We start from the raw sequence: 19,812 nt of genomic DNA, 5'->3' as shown, positions 1-19,812 counted from the left end.
GGAGCTACTATCCAGATGTGCAATTATTGCAATACTATCCAGCTCTGCACATCTCCAAAGGGTTTGCCTCTAAAAGGCTGAGCAAAGGTGCAATTAATCAGGCTGTACTGATTCACACCAAGGCCCCCCTACTCTAATATCTGGATTCATTTCTGGATACATCTATGGAAGAATGATCACAGGGTAAGACCCCTCTGCTTTTGAGCTTTTCTATGCCAGTGCTTCTCCTGAGTCTAACGTGGTTTGTCTAATAAGAAATTCTTACATTCCTTTTTAATGTATACTTGCCCAGTCCCCATGTAAACCTAATCCATTCCGCACTCTTTGACAAGGAGTTCCATGTGTTTCTCACCTATTACATGAAGATTCATCACCTTAAGTTTGCTCTGAAATCTTACTGACTGTATATGATGGCCAAAAACTCTGATACTGGCAGAAACTGTGAACAGTGAGGCTCCATCCACCCACTCTTTCAGCATTATGCATGATTTTGCAGACTATGGCTATATTCCCCTGAATTAGATCTTTTTCAGGCTAAAGAGTCAGTTATCCCACGTTTGGAAGCCTCTCCACGCTTTTGATCATCTTTGCCATTCCTTCCTGAGCCCTGGCCAGTGTCATGTCTGAGTGATGAAGACCAGATCTGCACACAGGACTGAAGTCCTGGTAGCACCACAGAAACACCCACCACCTGCACAGTCATCTCCTTGGCTTTATTCTCTACTCGGCTCCTAATAATTTTTCTCTTTAGTGCTGCTGAGCACTAAGCTGATGTCTTCATGGAAATAGTTATTGTGACTCCAAAGTGTTATTCTTGGGCCGCCATGGTCTCATCACTGCCAGCCATGTGTATTAGCTTGTCACCAAATATATTAAACACCAGCACATACCCACATGCATACATCCACCGGTATTTTTAGCCAAGTCTAAAAATATGTTTGCAAGTGTCACATATTTTACACATTTGAACAAGTGACAAGAACTTTTCAATAGACAGATTAATATGGCAGTCAAAAAATAATGGAATTAATTTCTATCCAAGACTGAAATTTTGTACCATAACAAAACCACTACCAGTAACTGTGAACACATTCTTGGGCTTTTGCCTATTCCTATTTGGTGACAATTTAAACTTAAGCATGGGACCATTTAAGCCTCTGACTTATACAGACATAACTTCATCATTACTGTCAAATATGAAAATAAATTACTATGTAATAACTGTAGAGGACCACAGAATTGTTGAGGGCAGAAGAAATCTCAGGAGATAATCTAATCCTGCTCTAAGCATGGTTAGAAAGAACAGGCTGCTCATAGCCATGTTCAGTTGGGTTTTATGCATCTCCAAGGCTGGAACTGGATGATCTTTAAGGTCCCTTCCAGCCCAAACCATTCCATGACTCTAGGACACAATCAGGAGGTCTGCTTGTGAAAAAAATATAAATAGCAATATTTTGTGCTGTTCCCATTCATTGCCACCTTTGGACAAAACTGCAAACCCATGTCAGTTTGACAAGAGGGCCACAGCTGGTTAGGAGCCAACTGCCTGCACAGCTGATAGACATGAGGGGCAAGACACTGCCCTGCAATAAGCTTCAGACAGACTGGACAGGTTAAATACTGCCTTCTCTTACCTGGGGCAGGGATGGGAGGAGAATGAGAATGCCAAAGAAAAAAGGAGTTTGTGAAAGAGAATGGCAGTTTCCTTGCTAATTCACCTTCACTCACAGCCTTGGAATATGAAGTAGAGATGGCCCAACCCTCATCCCTCCAACAGCAGCCTTGAGCCCTGTGATGCTGCTAATCACCAAGGCTTAGCTGACCTTAGAGGGGGATCATCAGGCCTGACTTGGCCCTGCTCACAGCCAGGCTGTGTGAATACCCGCATGGAAGGTGCTAAGTTGTTCCCAGAGGGGAAGCTGCACTGTGCTGGATACAGCCCTGGGAGTGAGCAGCGCTGACAGGCACCCCGGGTGGGAAATGCCTGTCCAGCCAAACACTCAGCTGAACTCGACAGCTAGAAATAACAGTGGGGCTGCAAGTAAGAAACAAAAGCAAAAACAGGGTGCTAAGGGACTCCATCGATATCTAAAAATCATTTCCCCTGTGTTGTCAGCTGCCTGTCTCTTTCAGAGAACACACACAACTTCTTCCCTGAAAGGACCAGCTACACTGAAGCATTACGTAGGATAACGTGAGCAGAGCTCAGCTGGATTCTATTTCCTGTATAAATTTTGCTAGTCAGCTGGGGATGATCCACTGGGAAAAAATGTACATTTTTTCCGAAGATCTAATCACATCTGAGGCTCCATTTCTTATAACATCTCTCAAAGGGCCATATCAAAACCTTAGCAGGAAATAATTTGAATGACTGACAAATGAAATGAGCCATTAAATACTGTTTATCTCCTTTTTTTTTTTTTATGGGTGATAAAATGTAATGCACACAAGTGTATCAGAAAATGGATCCAAAGCATGGTTTCATTTCACCCTGATGTGAGCAATTCTGTTATTTCTTCTTACATTTGAATTAGACAAGTCATTCTTGAGAACTTATGCCAGACAACTGCCTGAATATAAATTATTACATATAACCTAGTCTGGGTAGTTTTCATTTATTCTTAATTCATAATTACTTACAAATACTTGTATTTATTGACTTAGCATTAGCCCTTGTGTTGACTTTTGTTAAAATATGTTGTGGGATTTCCTACGAGGTTGTCACCTCCATCTTTCAACTAATAATGTTATGAATGTAATGATATATTAAATAGAAATGTTTTTACATGACAGAAAGTCTGTTATTACTCAAGTCAACAGAAAAAGTACACCCAGCCTTGAACAGGAGCGTAAAGCTGAAAAATTTTACAATGCAATACTAAAACTGATAACTATTCCCTAGAACAGAGAATAACCACTAAACAAGTGGTTTAGCATGATTTGGATCAAACAGTTCATCACATCACTGTAAGGAAATGACTTGGCACATCCTGATTTGAAAAAGTGATTTTGCCAATTCCTGTAAGTATAAACTATCACTAGATATCAGTTACCAGTCATGACCCGGCATATAACAGCACATCAATTTACCATTACAAACTCAGCAATACATAACAGCACAGAAATTATAAAATCCTCTTCAAGCAGACATGGCACATGCTGGTGCATATATGCTGGGAAGTATGGGACACTTCTAAAGAAATACTCTTCCTTAACAAGTTTTTGGATTAAGGAATTACTGCTTTTTTTGGAAATTGCGCTGAGAAAGTTTCATTTGCCATGCTCGTTAATAACAGGGCACAATTAGCATAATCTCCTCAACCCATTAAAAAAAGGAAAACATCAAATAAGAGAAATTATAAAAATGTCTTTAATTAAATATTTTGCTTTTTTCAAACCAGTCACAGCTAAGCTGAGGAGACACTCAGCTGACATAGTGTAAGTGAAATCCTTGAGGGAAAGCCCTGTGCTGTCAGGCTGGCACCAGTCACTTGGTAAAGCACAGCCAAGCACCACAGCTTTGACTCTGAAATGTGCGTGGGTGTCTGTGGCATTTTCCTTCAGGAAATGGCACTTACAGTGCATTTAATGAACAAGGCAATATGTTAAATTTATGACAGGAGATAGTCCTTAAAGCTGCTTGTTGCAGTCAAGAGCACAAACTGCCCACTGATTTATTTTAATTTCATATAACATGAGGAGGCTTTTTGGAGGCTGTAGGTGTACTTGTTAACACTGACAGTACAGTAAAATCCTCACAGCAGACACTTGAGCAATACCCAAAATATCGAATAAGCTCTGAAACTCCTCCTCTCCCCCAAATCCTCCTTCAACGCTGAAAGAAGTTGTTGTCATCTCCACTGAGTGCCTATTTCTCCAATACATATAAAACCACTAATATTTTTATTTGGATCCACAGACTTTCCAGGCTCTCTTCCCAGCAGAGAGGCATTCTCTCTTATTCATGATCATGGTGTTCCCTACAGAATTTTAGGTTTTATTAATAGTTTTTCTTAAAAAATTTCTGATTCCAGGTAAGTCACAATATTAAGCAGTCATCCACTCATTATCAGCTTCTATATGCAGAACAGAAGAATTTACCCTCAAATTACTAAGAACACAGTGATGTAAACCATTGTCCAAATTTTACTCTTTGTAGATGGTCAAACATTTCCAATCAAACTGTGGTTTATCAAGGATATTGAGATTATAAGAGAAAAAAAATTAAAATTTAAAAACCACACCCAAATGCTGAAAGTTTAGGGATATGTGTGGGCATGTATATATAAATCAAATGCAGTACTTCAGGCAAGTCATAGTTGTTTTCTCACATACCCATCTCTTTTCCTAGTTTCCCTGCCAGAAACTGCACTCTGCTAAGATGTGATTGTGCGTCTCCACAGGACAGAGTGAGACCATGGCATGTTACAGCAAATACACCCTAAGCTGGGAACACAGCCAAGAGTAGATAAAGAAAGCTGGAGACATACAAATCCTAAGAAGAGGTTGGGAGAGCATTTACAAGTGATATTTTTGGCTTTCGGACAGTATTCTTGACCATATGAATCCTTTTAAAATCAATTAGAATTTTTCTATTAAAAAGTTATTTTTATTTTAAAAAATAGGTGTTACATTTTATATTTTATTCATTTACTAAGCAATTTTATTGTTCACATTTCTGAAGGGAAAGCTTGATTTAAAAAGTAGCCAGGAATGTTATTTCTTCTCTTTGCTTTGACTTCCCTGCTTCTTTGTCAAACCTGCTGAAGGCACTGCACACCTGGAAGACAACCTGTTTTTTTCCAGCTGTTTCAGCTGATCTAATGAAAGATATTACTCCTTCCTAGAATACCTCCCTCTCATGAAAGATTATGTCATTGTAACGTACTTTGGTTTTATCTGCTACAAATGTTACAAACTATATTAATAAGAGTCACGGTATCCTTCTTGAAAGAAGCTCTGACACTTTGTCCCCACTTTGAGGAAAAAAAGTTTTAAAGAAAGAGAAAGAGGAAGAACAGGAACATGCCAGAGCTGCAGAAATGTGGGTTATAATATCAGTGAAACAAAATACACAGTGCGCCCTGCCCATCAGCTGCTGCACTACATGCCAAAGGGCTATTTATTGCTGTCACAGCACAGTCTACTCCCTGTACCACTATGCAATCTCCTTTGCATTTTGGAAAGTGAGTTCCAGGCTACAAATTACCCCCTACAGTTTCTCCTCACAGCACTTTAGTTAATACTGAGATAATTGAGTCCTTTGTCTCAAAGAAATGCCACATTCAGCATGTAGCAGCCACCATTTCAAGTCTCCCTCAAAACTGGGATGCACTAGCAATTAATTTACTTTGCCGTATCTTAAACTTTATCGTATATTATATTTAAAGCATTTCTGCCTCACTGCCTTTTGCAATTTAAGGACCTGATGAAAGAAAAAAAAAAAGAGTTTTAATTACAAAAATCATTTAGTGGACTGACACTCATAAAGGGATGCCTTTATATTAAAACGTGGACTGGACTGGCAGTCTGACCCCATTCCCACGAGGAACTTGCCTCCACCTCTGTGTTCTGCACTGGAGTACCCAACTTTGAGACATAAGACCACGTGGTTCAAAGTTGAGTTTAGAGGTGGAATTAGCATGTATTTTTGTGTGTGGTTTATATAAAATGAGTAGCCATAAATATTTTAAACCAAGCTCTTCTGTTCACAGCACATACAAAAATATCTGTTTGGAGAAGCTGTGGAAACTTGCTGCTGGCCAGTTCTCATGACATGATGCTTTCAGTGCAAGTTCTGAGGTTTGGGTTGACTGCTTTCTTTTAAGAAGGTCAACTTTTTTGAGGCTACCACATACACCTATTTTTGCACTAGATACAAGTGGTTGGTGGCATATTTTTATTATTAATATTTATGATTTAAAGGGATCCTTCTCCAGGGGAGGACTTGGACAAATGAGAGCTGTGGTTTCAAGATGCCCTTAAAAATTCTTGGATCACAAACTATTTCCTTATGGTGAAACACAAATTTTTCAGCTTGTATTTGATGCATCTGAGAAATTATGCATGTACAAAAGGACAGGACTGAGCAACAGGATGGGGTGGCACATGAAAAGCTGAGTTGCAAGGGACTGTAGGGAACCGTCGATAAAATTTGGGGTGTAGGATTTGCCTCCCACATATAAGAGCAACATTGATTTTAATGCATTTTGGAATGGAAAGGCATTTTGGAACAGCTAACTGCTGTTTCAAGGATGACTGAAACTCAGGGTAAGGACATGCAGCTGGCAAAAAATGGAGTAAATATACTTAAAGAAAAAATACTGCGATAAAGGAGATGGGATATCCTAACTAGAACTTCAAAGCTAATATTATGCCAATAAGCAGTTATATAATGTTTGTTGTGAAAATAGGAAACCTCATTTGACCACGTTATTTGATCACAATGACATTTGCAAGGTTGTGGGAGCTTTAATCAACTCCCACAGAATGAAGTGCTAACACAGCACAAACTCTGAGCAAGCGATGGCCCGTCTCTCCCCTCCAATCCAAGCACCAGTAGGAATAAATAGACAGGTAGAAGAGATCAAGGAATAAAGTGCAATACAGTGACAGCTCAACTACTACCATTACTGGTGGTCTTCATGCAAAAGAGAGCTACACTTTCAATCACACCAGAGCCCAAACCAACAAGAGTGCCATTGAAAAGCAATCCCTCTTCTGTATCTTGAGGGAATGCCAGAAGTGGAGGGGGTGCAGGAAGCAAAGAACCAGACAAATACAAGGTATCAAAACTCAGATTTAATACAACAGGTAGCCAAACAGAAGGTTCAAAGGTGCCATGTTCATTTTCTGTACATATTTGCACACAAATGGGCAACAACTAAATTGAACACACATTTCCTAGTAACGGTTATTGGGCTGAAATGAGGAAAACAGCAAAAAGAGAAAAGGAAAAAATGGAAAATTTGGGACAAAACCCACTAACTTATGTAATCATCACAAAGTTGAGCTTCATTTTCACAGAGTACAAAAAGAGCCCATGAAAGGTTGAAGCTGAAAACTCTGCAGAATATTAAAACCCCAAGGTTGTAATATAACTTCTGTATAGAAATTATTCAGAGGAACTATCAAGCATCATGCAGGAGTTGGGAGCATGTAAAGATGAATGTTCCTTCTGATCATAAAATTTATAAATATCTACAGTTCCTACACAAGTTTTTCCATTTTTTTAATGTTCTAAAGCTGAAATAGATTTTCCTTCATTAACTATGGCAATTTTTACAATCTGTTAGAAAAGGATCCCAAAAAGACCCATTTCAAATCTACTTTTAAGATATTTTAACCAACAATTTTTAGTTAAATTGTGGTAACTCAAAATTCCAAATCTGAAATGTGTCTATTTTTTTCTTCTGTCCCCAAGGGAGAAGTAACAATAAACTGGGAACAAAGCTAGACATTTGGCAGCGGTTCTTCAGCAGAATTTGGATGGCATCTAAGAGAATCTATTGCCCCAGGGAAGTGCAGATATGCATGAAGAGCTGGTATTTTGATGTGAACTCTTGTATTTCTCTAGAAACCATGCTCACACAAAGGACCCTTAAAATCCAGCCAAACTTTGTATATTCAGTGCTTGAAGCAGCTGTGTACCTCTGCACAGAAACTATATAAGAATGAGTCTTCCCTAAGCAGACATTAATAGAAAAATGGTGAAGCAAAGGCAACTTCAGAACAGCAACTTTGCCTCCTTAAGTAGGCAAACACAGCACACAGTGATTACAAAACCAGAAATATGCCTGGCAGTCCACTCAAATACATATCCTAGAGCTTTTCACTCTAATAATTCCATTTTCAAAGTAGAGAGTTTTTGCTTTTTTTCCCCTACATTCATTCTGATTCTATCAGCTGGTACATGCAAATGTACTCCACAGGCTTCACTCCTGTAGCTCCTAACAGTGCTGAAAATGTCTGAGGCATGACAAGAAATCCTACATCCACACATCCAGTGCATAATGTATCCAAGGATAAAAAGAAATTTACATCGAGTCATGTCATTTTCTATAATCATTACATGATTAAAAAGTGCCTGGGATATGCAAAAAGGTGGAAGTTTACAAATAACAGGATGCACCAAGAAAGGACTTCTGTGTAGCAGAAAATTTCCATCAATGTAACTTTCTTAACCAAATATCTTTTTCCCCCTCTAGACAGAAAACTCATTTTGAGTTTCAAATTGGATTGAACAGTTACACTGTTTTTGGTACTAAGTCAGCTGGAGTTCAACTAATGTAAAACAATCCAGGTCTGGAGCCAAAAATTCAGATGTGTTCACCTTCAGCATTAGTTGTTTAATCAGAGGAAAAGGGCTTTCAACCCCTTTTAGTCAGTAAACTAAATCTGTTATCCTTTTTCTTCAGTCTCTTAATCCTGCCTTTTATTGAGTTTTTTAAAGGAATAAATAAAATAAATAATGAACATCATTGGCAATGAACAATAAAATTAGTATTCCTTACGGTACACTACGGCTAATCATATTGTTAAGGCATATTAACTTCCCAATAATGCAGCTGAATTATTTTATTACTAATGTCAAATTATATTACAAGGAAACACAATTAAACCTTTTTATCACTCAATTCTGCTATCCTCCTCAGAAGTGTAAGTAAGATTCCCTGACAATACAAAAATTGTTAGTCATAAAAATCTATCAGTGGAAAATAACACCTATCTCATCTCTGTCCTGTTCTTCCAAAACCACACACAGATTTTGCTGGAACAGCTGACAGCACCACGTCATTAACACCTTTACACCCTGCCAGGAATCTGATGGAATAACTAAACACAAAAAAATGTTACTATGGGGTGGAAAAGGCCCAAATCAAACAGAGCTTGAGGTAATAGCAAGAGTTGACCAAATGTTCATCCCCAGTGAGTAGATATTTTTAAAGAAACTCAGTAGCAGTTACAGTGAACCTGGGACAACCTTGTCATTTCCTGTGGACAGACTTTATAGTCTGATTATTCCTTCTTGTCATCTTCTGTTCCACACATGACTTCAGTCAGAATCAAGGTCCACTAACAATACAGGAGATGTTGACTGAGTGAGCCATTCTATACATCTCAAACTGTTCTCAGGGTTACTGAACCTAAAATATTGCCTCTTTGCTAGATCCTACATTTGATGAGATGTTCCAGGTAAGCACAGGAATGCATAGCCTTGGGATGCTTCAGACATCCCATAAATCAGGAGCTGCAAGAGCCTAACATGGTCATGCAGATACTCCTGACAAACTCCCCCAGACCAGAATGTTCAGATCATTCTTCCTTCAGAGGCACTTAAAAGGTGTGTCAGTTTCTTCTTCTGGTCAATGTGAGAAAAATCCTTAATCAGGCGCCAAAATCCCAAAGAACTGCCCTACTTTTTTGTTTGTTTTTCTGCTTAAAAACAAGTAATTTGGGGTGTGTACTGTTTGCTGTCTCAGGTCTTACTCCATAGGGAATTAAACAAGATTCTTTTTTTAATTCACAGGGAATTAAACAAGATGCTTTCATACATTTGCCATGCTCTGAAAAATTGTTGTTTTCAACTGAAAAATGGTTTGTTTGGTCTTCCCTTATTAAACTTCCTGCTTCAAAGCTGGACCTTCCAGAAAAAGGACTGTGACAATATGTGACAAAAATTCCCATTATGCCATGTCCCCTGTAAAATAAGGTCACCTATACCTGAATGAGCCAGTTACCAGGCATAACCTCATCTGTAACAAAAAAAATGAAGCAAAGATAAATATTTTCAGACGAGATCTGGAGTTTATTAGGGTGAAGCACATCAGTACTCCATAATCTGCCTGTTCTGGCTCTACCTGGACAGTTCCTGTACACATCACCACCTCCTGGTGCCACAACATGTCTATGTGACAGAACTCTCAGATTTAATGGGTGGTACTCAAGTGCTCTTACGGCATACCCACAATAAATATCACGGTGCTCAGAACAAGCCTTGAAAATGTCTCCAGGAACATACACAACTGCACAGCAGGATGGTGTCACTACTAGGTAAAAATTATACAAATTACTGTGGAGCATAGAACAGCATCAGTGCTCTAAACATGGTGCCACATCAATTTGTTCCAACAACACACTGCAACATAACAGCAATATTTCACTGCCTTAAGGCATGCACCTCACCTTAATACCTCTGAGTGCTGTGTATTTGTTTTCCACAAAAACATGCTGCATGGCTTCTGAAGCCTGTTATTCCTGCATCATCAATATCACTTTCTGTCTCACACCCTCAAGTTTGTCTAGTGAATGAGACACATTTTCTTGATACACTGCCATGTCTTTTTCCACTGCTGTCAAGTTGTTGGATGCGAGGCATGGCCCATGGCCTCTCTTTTTCCCTCCAGAGGTGCCAGATGAAATGTCAACTTTAAAACTAAACAAGCAGTAGTACTTGAGGCAGCAGCAAGGACAGAAGAGACATAAGGCTGATAGATGACAATGCTGAGGACAAACTAAACAGTAAGTGGGACAAGAAAAAAACCTTGAAAAAAATTGTGTTGTAAATACTAAGCCAACAATTACTTCAAAGCTAAAGAAAAAATAGATGGCCACAGGTATCAAGAGAAGCAGAACAAAATGGGTATCTAGAGGGGATAGCCAGTAACAAGATCAGGTTTTTAGCTCATCCATTCATCTCACAGCTCTGACCCATGCATGAGACTCTGCAGGACCCTCAATGTTACTGCAGGGTATAAACACCCAACCAGCTCAGCTTGAGGAAGCCACAGAGGAATACAGGCTGATTCAGCTCTGCACCACAGGGCTAAACCAACCTGCATGTGTGCAATCACCACACATGATCAGCCACTGTAAACACATCCTAACTTGGGCAGCCAAGTCCTGACTGTCCAACTGTGTTCCACGGCCACAGTTTGCAAAGTGCCACGGAATGTTCTGTTAATACATCAGGTGGTGACTTAAGCAGCTCACAAGTCAGCACAAGGACAGCAATTGCATAATCACAAACCCATTTTTAGGAAGGTTTATGATAGCTGTTCCCCTGTTCACAATAGCCATGGCAAAATATGGAATGAAAAATCAAATTAGAAATGTTTACATCGGAAAAATCGCAACTAATGAACTAAATGCCAATGAACTAAACTACCTACCTCTGAGGCAGTGAGATAGATGTAGATATAGAGATATATAGACATACTCTTTACAATGAAAGAAGAGAAAAAGGCATGCTTGGAGCCTGGCTTGTCTTATCCTAAACCAGACATATAAACAGGTCAGAGGTCTACAAAGGGAGCTAAGGGAATCATGTCAGATGAAAATATGTGCTCCAAAGGCATCTGAGGGCACATTACAGCAATACCAGTGATTGTGCGTCTGTTTTCTGTGAATGAACATGAAAGTTAAGCACTATACAGTTATTAATACCACCACAACATGGGTGAGAAATAGGAGATCTCAGATTTGTACTGGAAAAGGATATGGGTGCTTACATAATGGAAAGGAAATTTATGGTTTTATCCAAATCAGCTTCTGGGCGGGGGCAGATTCTCAGCTGTTCTAAGCTCAGACAGCACCACTGTGTTTGAATGGAGCATGAAACAGGGGGTCTAGACTGGGAGTTGGTTTGCAGAGGTCTCAGAGCTACTGGTTTTGTAGCTTTTTCCTCTCTTACCTACTTTTTCTGTCCTACACTTTCCATTATTTAAATAATTGGTTTTAAAAAGCAAATAACAGTACTGCCTGAAAATCTACTAAGTATTGGTTCTTATGCAAAGCATTGTTTCTGGAATGACTGGCTTTTTCTAAAGCTGCTTCTTTCAGCTTATTTTATTTGAAATCTAAAATTATACACACTGGGATATGGGCAATAAATGACTTACTATCAACAGCAACTTCTCATCCGGAGTTGAAAATACTATTGCCCCTTTCCTCTTGACATTGAGTTGCCTTCCCAACCTACAGCACAAGGTATTCTATTACATTTTCAAGATATCAGTCAGGGACACTGTTAAGAGACTTGACCCGAAACAACTTGCAGAATTGGTTTGCCAGTATTCTGCACTCCCTCTCCTGTCCTTACAGCTAGTGGCAGGAAATGTTCCCTCACCACATCTCCCAGGTGCAGGCAGCTAAAGAAGCTAAAGTTATCCAGAGGAGAAATACCTCAACTAATCAGATCTTCTCTGCATTTCATGGAATATCTGCACCTCTCTTGCATTCTTTTAATTTAGGCTTGTAATTGAGTTCTCTGAAATAAATTGTAAAGTCTCTTTGGTGTCAGGTATAAACTGTCAGGAATGGGAGATGGTGATACAAAAGAGAATTTTAATAAATAGGATAAAGTCTGAGAGAATAGGTCATGAAAAGAGCTCAAATGACAGTATGTCTCATAAAAACTCCTCCAGTCTAATATCCTGTCTGCAGAAGCAGCCTTTAGAGCACGCTTAAGAAAGATAATAAGGAACGTGGCAAATATAATAATCCTTCCTCAAACATTCAGCAGATTAGAGACTATTAATTGTCACAGGGCTTAAGGGAATGAGTGAGAACAGGGCTCCATGGTATTGATGCAGCACCAAGGGCTGGGTAAACTGTCTGCTTCTTGACAGCACATCTGACAGTGGGAGAGATATCTCTGTTTAGCAAAACTGCTACAAGAAATGGTCTCTGTAATGTGACAGTTCCTGAATATCACACAGCTCAACCAAGACAGATCCTCCTTTCAGTGGAGACTATAGATGCTGACTTGGGAGAATGATACATAAATGCCTAAAGAGAGCAATTCACACCACAGAGGTGTGAATCAGAAAACTGTAAAGGTAATCAGAAAACTGTAAAGATGCCACTTCTTTTGGAAAAATCATTTAGCTAGTACTTCTCCATCCCACTTTCCCAAATAGCCTACTGTCACCTCCCATGTAAGAATGATACTTACCAACAAAAGAGCCATCATTCTGAGGCAGACCAGAGGCTAATCTGCCCCTATCTGGCCAACATTTCAAGCAAGGAGAGAAAATCAGGGGGACTATGGAACACATGTGCATATGGCATTGCTCTCCCAGCCTTTGCCTATTGAAGTCTTGCAGAGGCAAGTATGTAGCCAGACTAGAAAGTTCAACAAATATGCACAGACTTATTATCTCTGCATTGGTCTAATCCCTTTTAGGGTGACAAGCTCATTTGACTCAATTCCACAAACACACAAGCTGATACAAATTAACATGGAGAACATTTCTTCATAAGAAATGAACCAGACCCTGCAGTGTATCTGTCTTCCTTACAAGGAAATGCTATGCTGAGCAAGAACAAAGTCAGACACTATGGAATAAGGACAACTATCACTAGAGTATACAACTGTCACAGAGAGCACCAAATTGCCCTACTCCTCTGCAGGGAATCCTGGCTTACACCCCTGGTCTGGAGGACATTCAAAGAGCAATGGAAGAGCATGGAAGAACATGAAAGCAAACCTGTAATCTCAGTGGACCACGGGCGTTAATTAACCTGGCTGCCATCCAAATTGCTGGAACCAAAATCCGCTTATCTGGGAGTTGCGCATTTCTGCAGACACTACTATGTACAGAGGCACTGCACTGCACAGGGGTAGCAGGCTACCCAAAAACAAGAGAAAGAGGCAGAAATGGAGGAAAATGCTGAAAATTATTACAGTGCAAGCAGAAGATCAGTTAGTAGCAGAAAAAACATGTTACTTGAAGAAACAGTACATCTGAATAAAGCAGGGATTGCATCAAGAATGCAATAAAAACAACTTAGGGAAAACAAGTATGAACAATCTCTGGTGAGAATGCACCACAGTCAAGGAACAATTGTGCAGAAGCCAGAAAGGGAGAACAGTTCAAGTAAAGGCATTTGTCTCTGAAAAGGAATTGGTTTTCTACATACCTGTCCAGTCTCCTACTACTTTTAGGTGGACCCCAAACGTTGCTTTGGTATCTGTAGGGCACTAAAAATATTAAATATATTAAGCACCACTTCTGAGAAACAGAAAAAAAAATGCATTCAAAGTACAGTTGTTAAGACAGAACCTGGTGTTAATAGGTTGTTCCTAAGCAGCCACACCAGCAGCTGTACCCTCAAAGAAGCAAGTCTATTATCAACAAAGCTGGAGAAGCCAAGAATGCCAAGTATCCCTTCAGACTTAACCCTTTCTTCTGGTCACAGAGGAGTCTGGATGCTTGCTTGCCGATGTGATTTGAAACAGACACCTCACTAAGCAGTACTCAGCAAGGATACCAACAATACAATGGAAGTATTCCTCTACTATTGACACACTATTCCAAATTAAGAACTGCCCCATCATTCTTAAGGCATTTAAGAGACTTTTGATTCTTGAATGTCAAGGCCCACGTTTTCAAGCTGACCATTCTCATACAACTGATGCTTTCTTCTAAATGGAAACTGTAAGCAATCCACAAGACCTTTCAGTTTGCAAAGGAAAAGCACCAGATTCCATAGCATGTCATAAAAATCACATTGCAGCCACCATTCTCTCACTCCACACATGTACCCCCACTTCAAGGCTATTGATTGTGACTATCAACACAGGAATGTTATCACTTAAAATCTTATCTACACCATGTTATTTGAAAACCTCCAGTCAAGGGCTAAGGACCTCCCCCCCAACTTTCATTCCTTGCTAGAGGGACATTTCAAATGCACTGTTTGGACAGCTTTTGCAGGTAATTCAAATGATGCACACATAAACAGGAAAAGCAGCATCAAGAAAACTTCGCTTTCCTTCTATAAACCAAAACCATTGATTTCTTTTTGATAAGAGATATTATTCCTGAGTTTTGATGACTTTCTTAGAACCTGTTAATGATCAATCCAAGCTCTATCATGAAACCAACACCCAACAGATGATGTTCTGTCCCCTTTTTTTTTTTTCTACTACTAAAGACAAACAGCAGTTTTGAGGGGAGGGCTTAAATGCAAAGAACACATCCATATTATAAATAAGAAGGGGCAGGAAGAGAATCCATACACCAAATACTCATGCACCATGCTTATGAAGATATTTCCTGGCTCTGTTCTGGACCTTTGCCATCAGTGCTCCCGAGATAATATTTTCTGTGTACTGTGAAGCCACTGACCCCAGAGCTGAGAATCAGCTCCTGTCAGTTCTGTATTTAGCAGCAGACACAGGCAAAAGGTTAGTATTATCTACATCTTGGAAAAACTAAATAGGGAATACAAAGTCCCAGCTCATCACTCTGTTTTCCTGAGGGGGAAGAGCACTCCTTTTACAACGACTGATTACTAGATACACTTTTATGTAACTCCTTATTATATTCCAAGTTTTCCTACAAAAATGAGGTACAGAAACCCAGAGTCCCAATTATTTTAGCAAGTCTTAGTCTCCAAAGAAAAACAGCATCAAGAGAGGGATGCAGACAAACACACAATGAGGCCAGTGTTTGCTATGTCTCATTGCAGCATCTTTCAACAAAAATTTCAAGACTAGTTCTCCATATAAAAGCAAGCAAGCAGTCTCTTAGGTGGGAAGGTGTATACTGGCAGCAAAAAAGTCTGTTCTGGAGGCTTCTGTAGGGTTTTGGACTGTGGGCTGCCCCAGGGCTCTCTGTATTTCACAGGAGGTGGACTGATTTTCTTAGTCCAACTATCCACAGTCCCAGTTCAGCACATCTTCTACAAAATTGTTATTCCCTGCTTCCACAAAGTTAATGGCAGAATACCCCTTGTCTCCTGCCAGAATAGCTTCAAATCTGTTATACTCAGTCATCTCTCTTATGACTAACTCTTTTCTGCACTACCCTGAAAAATTATCCAATAAAAGTGAGATTTATTTCTCTTTAGACTTTAGGAAACCTATTTTGATACTTATAACTAGCTATGAGACATCCTCATAGAGTTCTGGAAAAATCTCCTTGTGCTGCTAAATGTTACCAGAAGAAACATGCCTATCTGGGCTACATGGAGTGAATTTCCTCCAGTTTAAAAGAGAGAAAGAATGCAGGTGATCCAGCAAAGGACACCAAAGCAGTGAGAGGACTGGATAACTTGACATTCAAAGAGGGGTCAGTAAGGGAATGTGCCCAGGTAACACATAGAAGAAAAGCCTTGGGGAGATGTCTGTCTACCAATAACTAAAAAACAGCTAAAGAGAAGATGAAGGTGCTCATTCTCTTCAGAACTATGCATGGCAACAAGACACCAGACCCAGGAGTACAAGTTGTTGCAGGGGAAATTTCATCTGGATATAAGAAAAGTGTTTTGCATCATGGCAGCCAGGGAAATGGTATAATTTCTCCTGCTAATTCACCTTCACACAATACTAAATAACCTCATCCACAGCCCTGGCACCAGAAGGTCAAACCACATGATCTCCACAGGCCTCTTCTGAGTTTCAGACTTTGCCTATAATTTTAACTCTGAAATTTGTATTTACATATTTTTACTGCACAGAACACTTATTTTACCTCTTTTATCTCTGTAAACACAATTAAGACTCTAAACAGTGGCTTTTTCCCGACTGTTGGAGAATACATTCTAGCAGCTTAAAACTATTCAGACAGTTTTTCAGAAGTTTAATCATGAAAGTGGGTAGATTTTCCCATGTTATTCATTAACAGACTACTGGCAATAAGTACTGAAGTGCAATTAAAATATTCTCTTATATATTTAACCTTCACGAAATCACAGAATTGTATGATAGCTGAGACTGGAATGCACCTGTGCAGATTGGCTACTTTGATCCCCTTGCCAGAGCAGGGTCTGCAAGAGCAGGTGGCCCAGGAGAGCATCCCGTTGTGCTTTGAAGGTCTCCAAGGATGGAGACTCCACAGTCCAGGCAATCTGTGCCACTCTCAGAGAAAAAGAGGGGTTTCTTTTAGGTTCAGATGAAACCTCCTGTATACCAGTTGGTGTTGTCCTGTCACCGGGTGCCTCTGAGAGGACTAATTCTATTTTCTTCTCTTGTCACTCAGTACAGCTTTCTCAGTCTCTCCTCATATCCAGAGAACCTCCAGACCCTTACTCATCCTCATAAGTCTTTGTGATTAAATACATCCATGTCTCTCTTGTGCTGGGAAGTCTGGAATTGGGCACAGAGCTCCAGATACATCGCTGATGGGAGAAGGGTCACCTCTGTCCATCTGCCTAATACAGCTCAGGAAGCTGTTGGCTTTCTCTGCTGCAAGGGCACATTGTGGGTTCATGGTCAACTTGGTGTTTACCACGACCCCATAGCCACTCTGTGCTGAGTCCTTTCCAGCCAGACAATTCCCATCATGTACTAGTACCTGGGGTTATTGCCTTGGCTAAATGAAGGTGTGCCAAAGCAGCCTCAGAAATGCATCATGCCCTCTCTGAAGCTGTGAACAAAACCCATTAAAATTATTTTGAAACTGTGTTTTGGCAAATAATATTTCGATTTCCCCCTGCTGCTTTTAACCTAGGAACTCTAAGAAACAATCCACTGTACTATGCTGAAGCTCCCTACTCTTCCTTTATCACCCAGTACACTGTCCAGTGGAAAATTATAAAGATTAGTCAATCTTAAAAAACAACAAACAAACAAACTTTATCTTAGGTCTTTTTCCTTAAATCAACCTTGTTTTTCAAAAAGGGAAATCACTAACTTGAATAGCCTGTAATGAGAAGGGAGAGTAGACAATATTAAACTAAAGGTCAGAAATGCTTTTCAGTAATTCTTTTCACATTTTGAACTTGCTTGCTGCACTCATCTGATTAAAATGCTATGATAGACAAATTAACTCTTGCAGATACTGTAATAACATGAAGTAATGTTCATCTTATTCTAACCTTAGGTGATCTATACCTTTAAAAAGTGAAAAAAGGTATAAATGTCTACATTCGTCAGGCTATCTTCCAGCATTTGGCCCTTCCTGAAAAACAACTGGAAGACAAAGAAATTCTGTTACATTTAATACACCTCTACAATTTTACACCCTCAGAGAAACCAAACTCTTAGCATTAAGATGGAATACTTTCCTCAGTTTAAATGCCTATTTTTGTATATATTTTCACTTTCAATAAAACTACAGGATTTTATATATAGACAAAATTTAGAGAATACAGATTGTTCTACATCTCGATAAAAAAAAAAAAAAAAAACAAAAACTTTCCATATTTTCTTTTTTTTTTTTTCTTCAAGCTAACTTGGAATACAAATGCAAGTTATCGCACAGAGATTGTACAACAATCCCTGGAGAACTTTATTCTTATAAACCACTAAATTAATTACATTCACCAGTAACCTAAGCTCTACTATGTATCTCTATGCCAAGTGAATAATTTACCTAATTTATAATACACTACTAGATTAACACATATTTGAAATAAATTTTATTTAACAATTTTATATTGTGCTCACAGTTCTCTGTTGTCCTCTACCTTGCTTTTATATGAATGTGAGCAAACTAATTACTGTTAGATCATAGCACTTTCACTTTACACTCACTGTATAACAGCTCCAGGTTGTCCTGGAGAGATTTAGATGGGGTATTAGGAAAAATTTCTTTCCCAAAACCGTGGTTGAGCATGGGAACAGGCTGTCTGAGGAAGTGGTGGAGTCACCATCCCTGGAAATGCTCAAAGGACATGCAGATGTGGTGCTTAGGGACATGGGTTAGGGGTGGACATGGCAGGGCTGGGTTAAGGATCTTTTCCAACCTGTGTGACTCTGTGATTCTACACCAGTACAAAAACCTGCTCATGGCAATGAGCAGTGGAGAAATCCGTGCATGAGAGCCCAGCACAAAGCAACTGAAAGCTGTGCTATGAACATTGTGCTTCTAGCTTAGACTACCCTGAATAGTTAACACCACTGCTTATCTACTGTCCAGAACAAGAAATGAGACAAACCTTACTGTAGGTATTTTAATGTTATTAAATGCTATTCAGTATTTTAAAATAATCTTTTTAGGTGTTAGGGTGCAGGGAATGGGGTGGGACAACAGCAAACTAGCAAGAAAATAGAAAGTTAATTCCTGGATGTTTACAGTTCTTCTCTGCACCTCCACCATAAGAACTGTGAAGTCTCTTTGGAGAGGTGTTAAGTTCTAATTACTTACTATCACAGAAATGCTAATGCATGCACCAGGATAACACCAAGGAATATCTGTTATCAGAAGAAAGGAGATGAAAAGGATGCCCAAGTTACAAACCCCCAGTGGCTCTGCAAATAAAGTTCCTTACAAGTTCCAGTGGAGATACTGCTCTCAAGTAAACTGCACCACAGTAAACATCATCTCTGTGTTTGGCACTGCAGTAGGTGGCCTGAACCATGACCAAAATTACAAAGATCTGTGCTACAGCTGGAAGAACAAAGTGTCTGATTGGGGGAATTAAAAAGCTTGTTGTGGGATTTCTTTACATAAAAGGAAACTCCTTCAAAGAAATCTTTCATTTTGAGTAAAAACCCATGATATAATCCTAATATGGATTTGCAGATATCCTGGCAGGGACTGCAAACAGTGCAGAGACCCTGTTCCCATGCTCCTGCCTGCCAGGGTGAGCCAGCTGCACTGCAAGCCCTGATTCATCAGTCCATCCTTGCTGCAGACTCCATGAACCCTTACCCAGACCAAGACAAACACATTAGAGACTTGACAGGTTTTGAAAAGAGGCAGAAGTGAGGAGAAAAAAAGAACTAAACACAACCAATGTATTTTTCCTTCTGTAAAAGGGAAAAAATAAAAAAGAGAAAAAAAAATAAAAAGTTTTCAACTTTGCCAACTGACAAGAAAATATGAACCTTGGAAGCTCAGTAAGCTGCAGCTTGTCTGG

At 39.5% G+C, this 19,812-nt stretch overlaps 1 protein-coding gene across 2 annotated transcripts in view; it reads right to left on the bottom strand.

Annotated features, from left to right (window-relative positions):
* Positions 1-19,812, bottom strand: part of NOX4 (NADPH oxidase 4) — a 100,000-nt gene that overhangs the window by 43,799 nt on the left and 36,389 nt on the right. For both annotated transcript variants that reach the window (XM_058018413.1, XM_058018414.1), the window contains exon 12: positions 13,924-13,984. In XM_058018413.1, coding sequence (XP_057874396.1) covers positions 13,924-13,984 — 61 coding nt within the window. The remainder of the gene's footprint in view (positions 1-13,923; positions 13,985-19,812) is intronic.

Source organism: Melospiza georgiana, chromosome 2, assembly GCF_028018845.1.
Source record: "Melospiza georgiana isolate bMelGeo1 chromosome 2, bMelGeo1.pri, whole genome shotgun sequence".
In the NCBI taxonomy this organism is placed as follows: Eukaryota; Metazoa; Chordata; class Aves; order Passeriformes; family Passerellidae; genus Melospiza; species Melospiza georgiana.
Note: the sequence above shows the minus strand (reverse complement) of the source record. Positions and strands in the feature narration are given on the sequence as shown.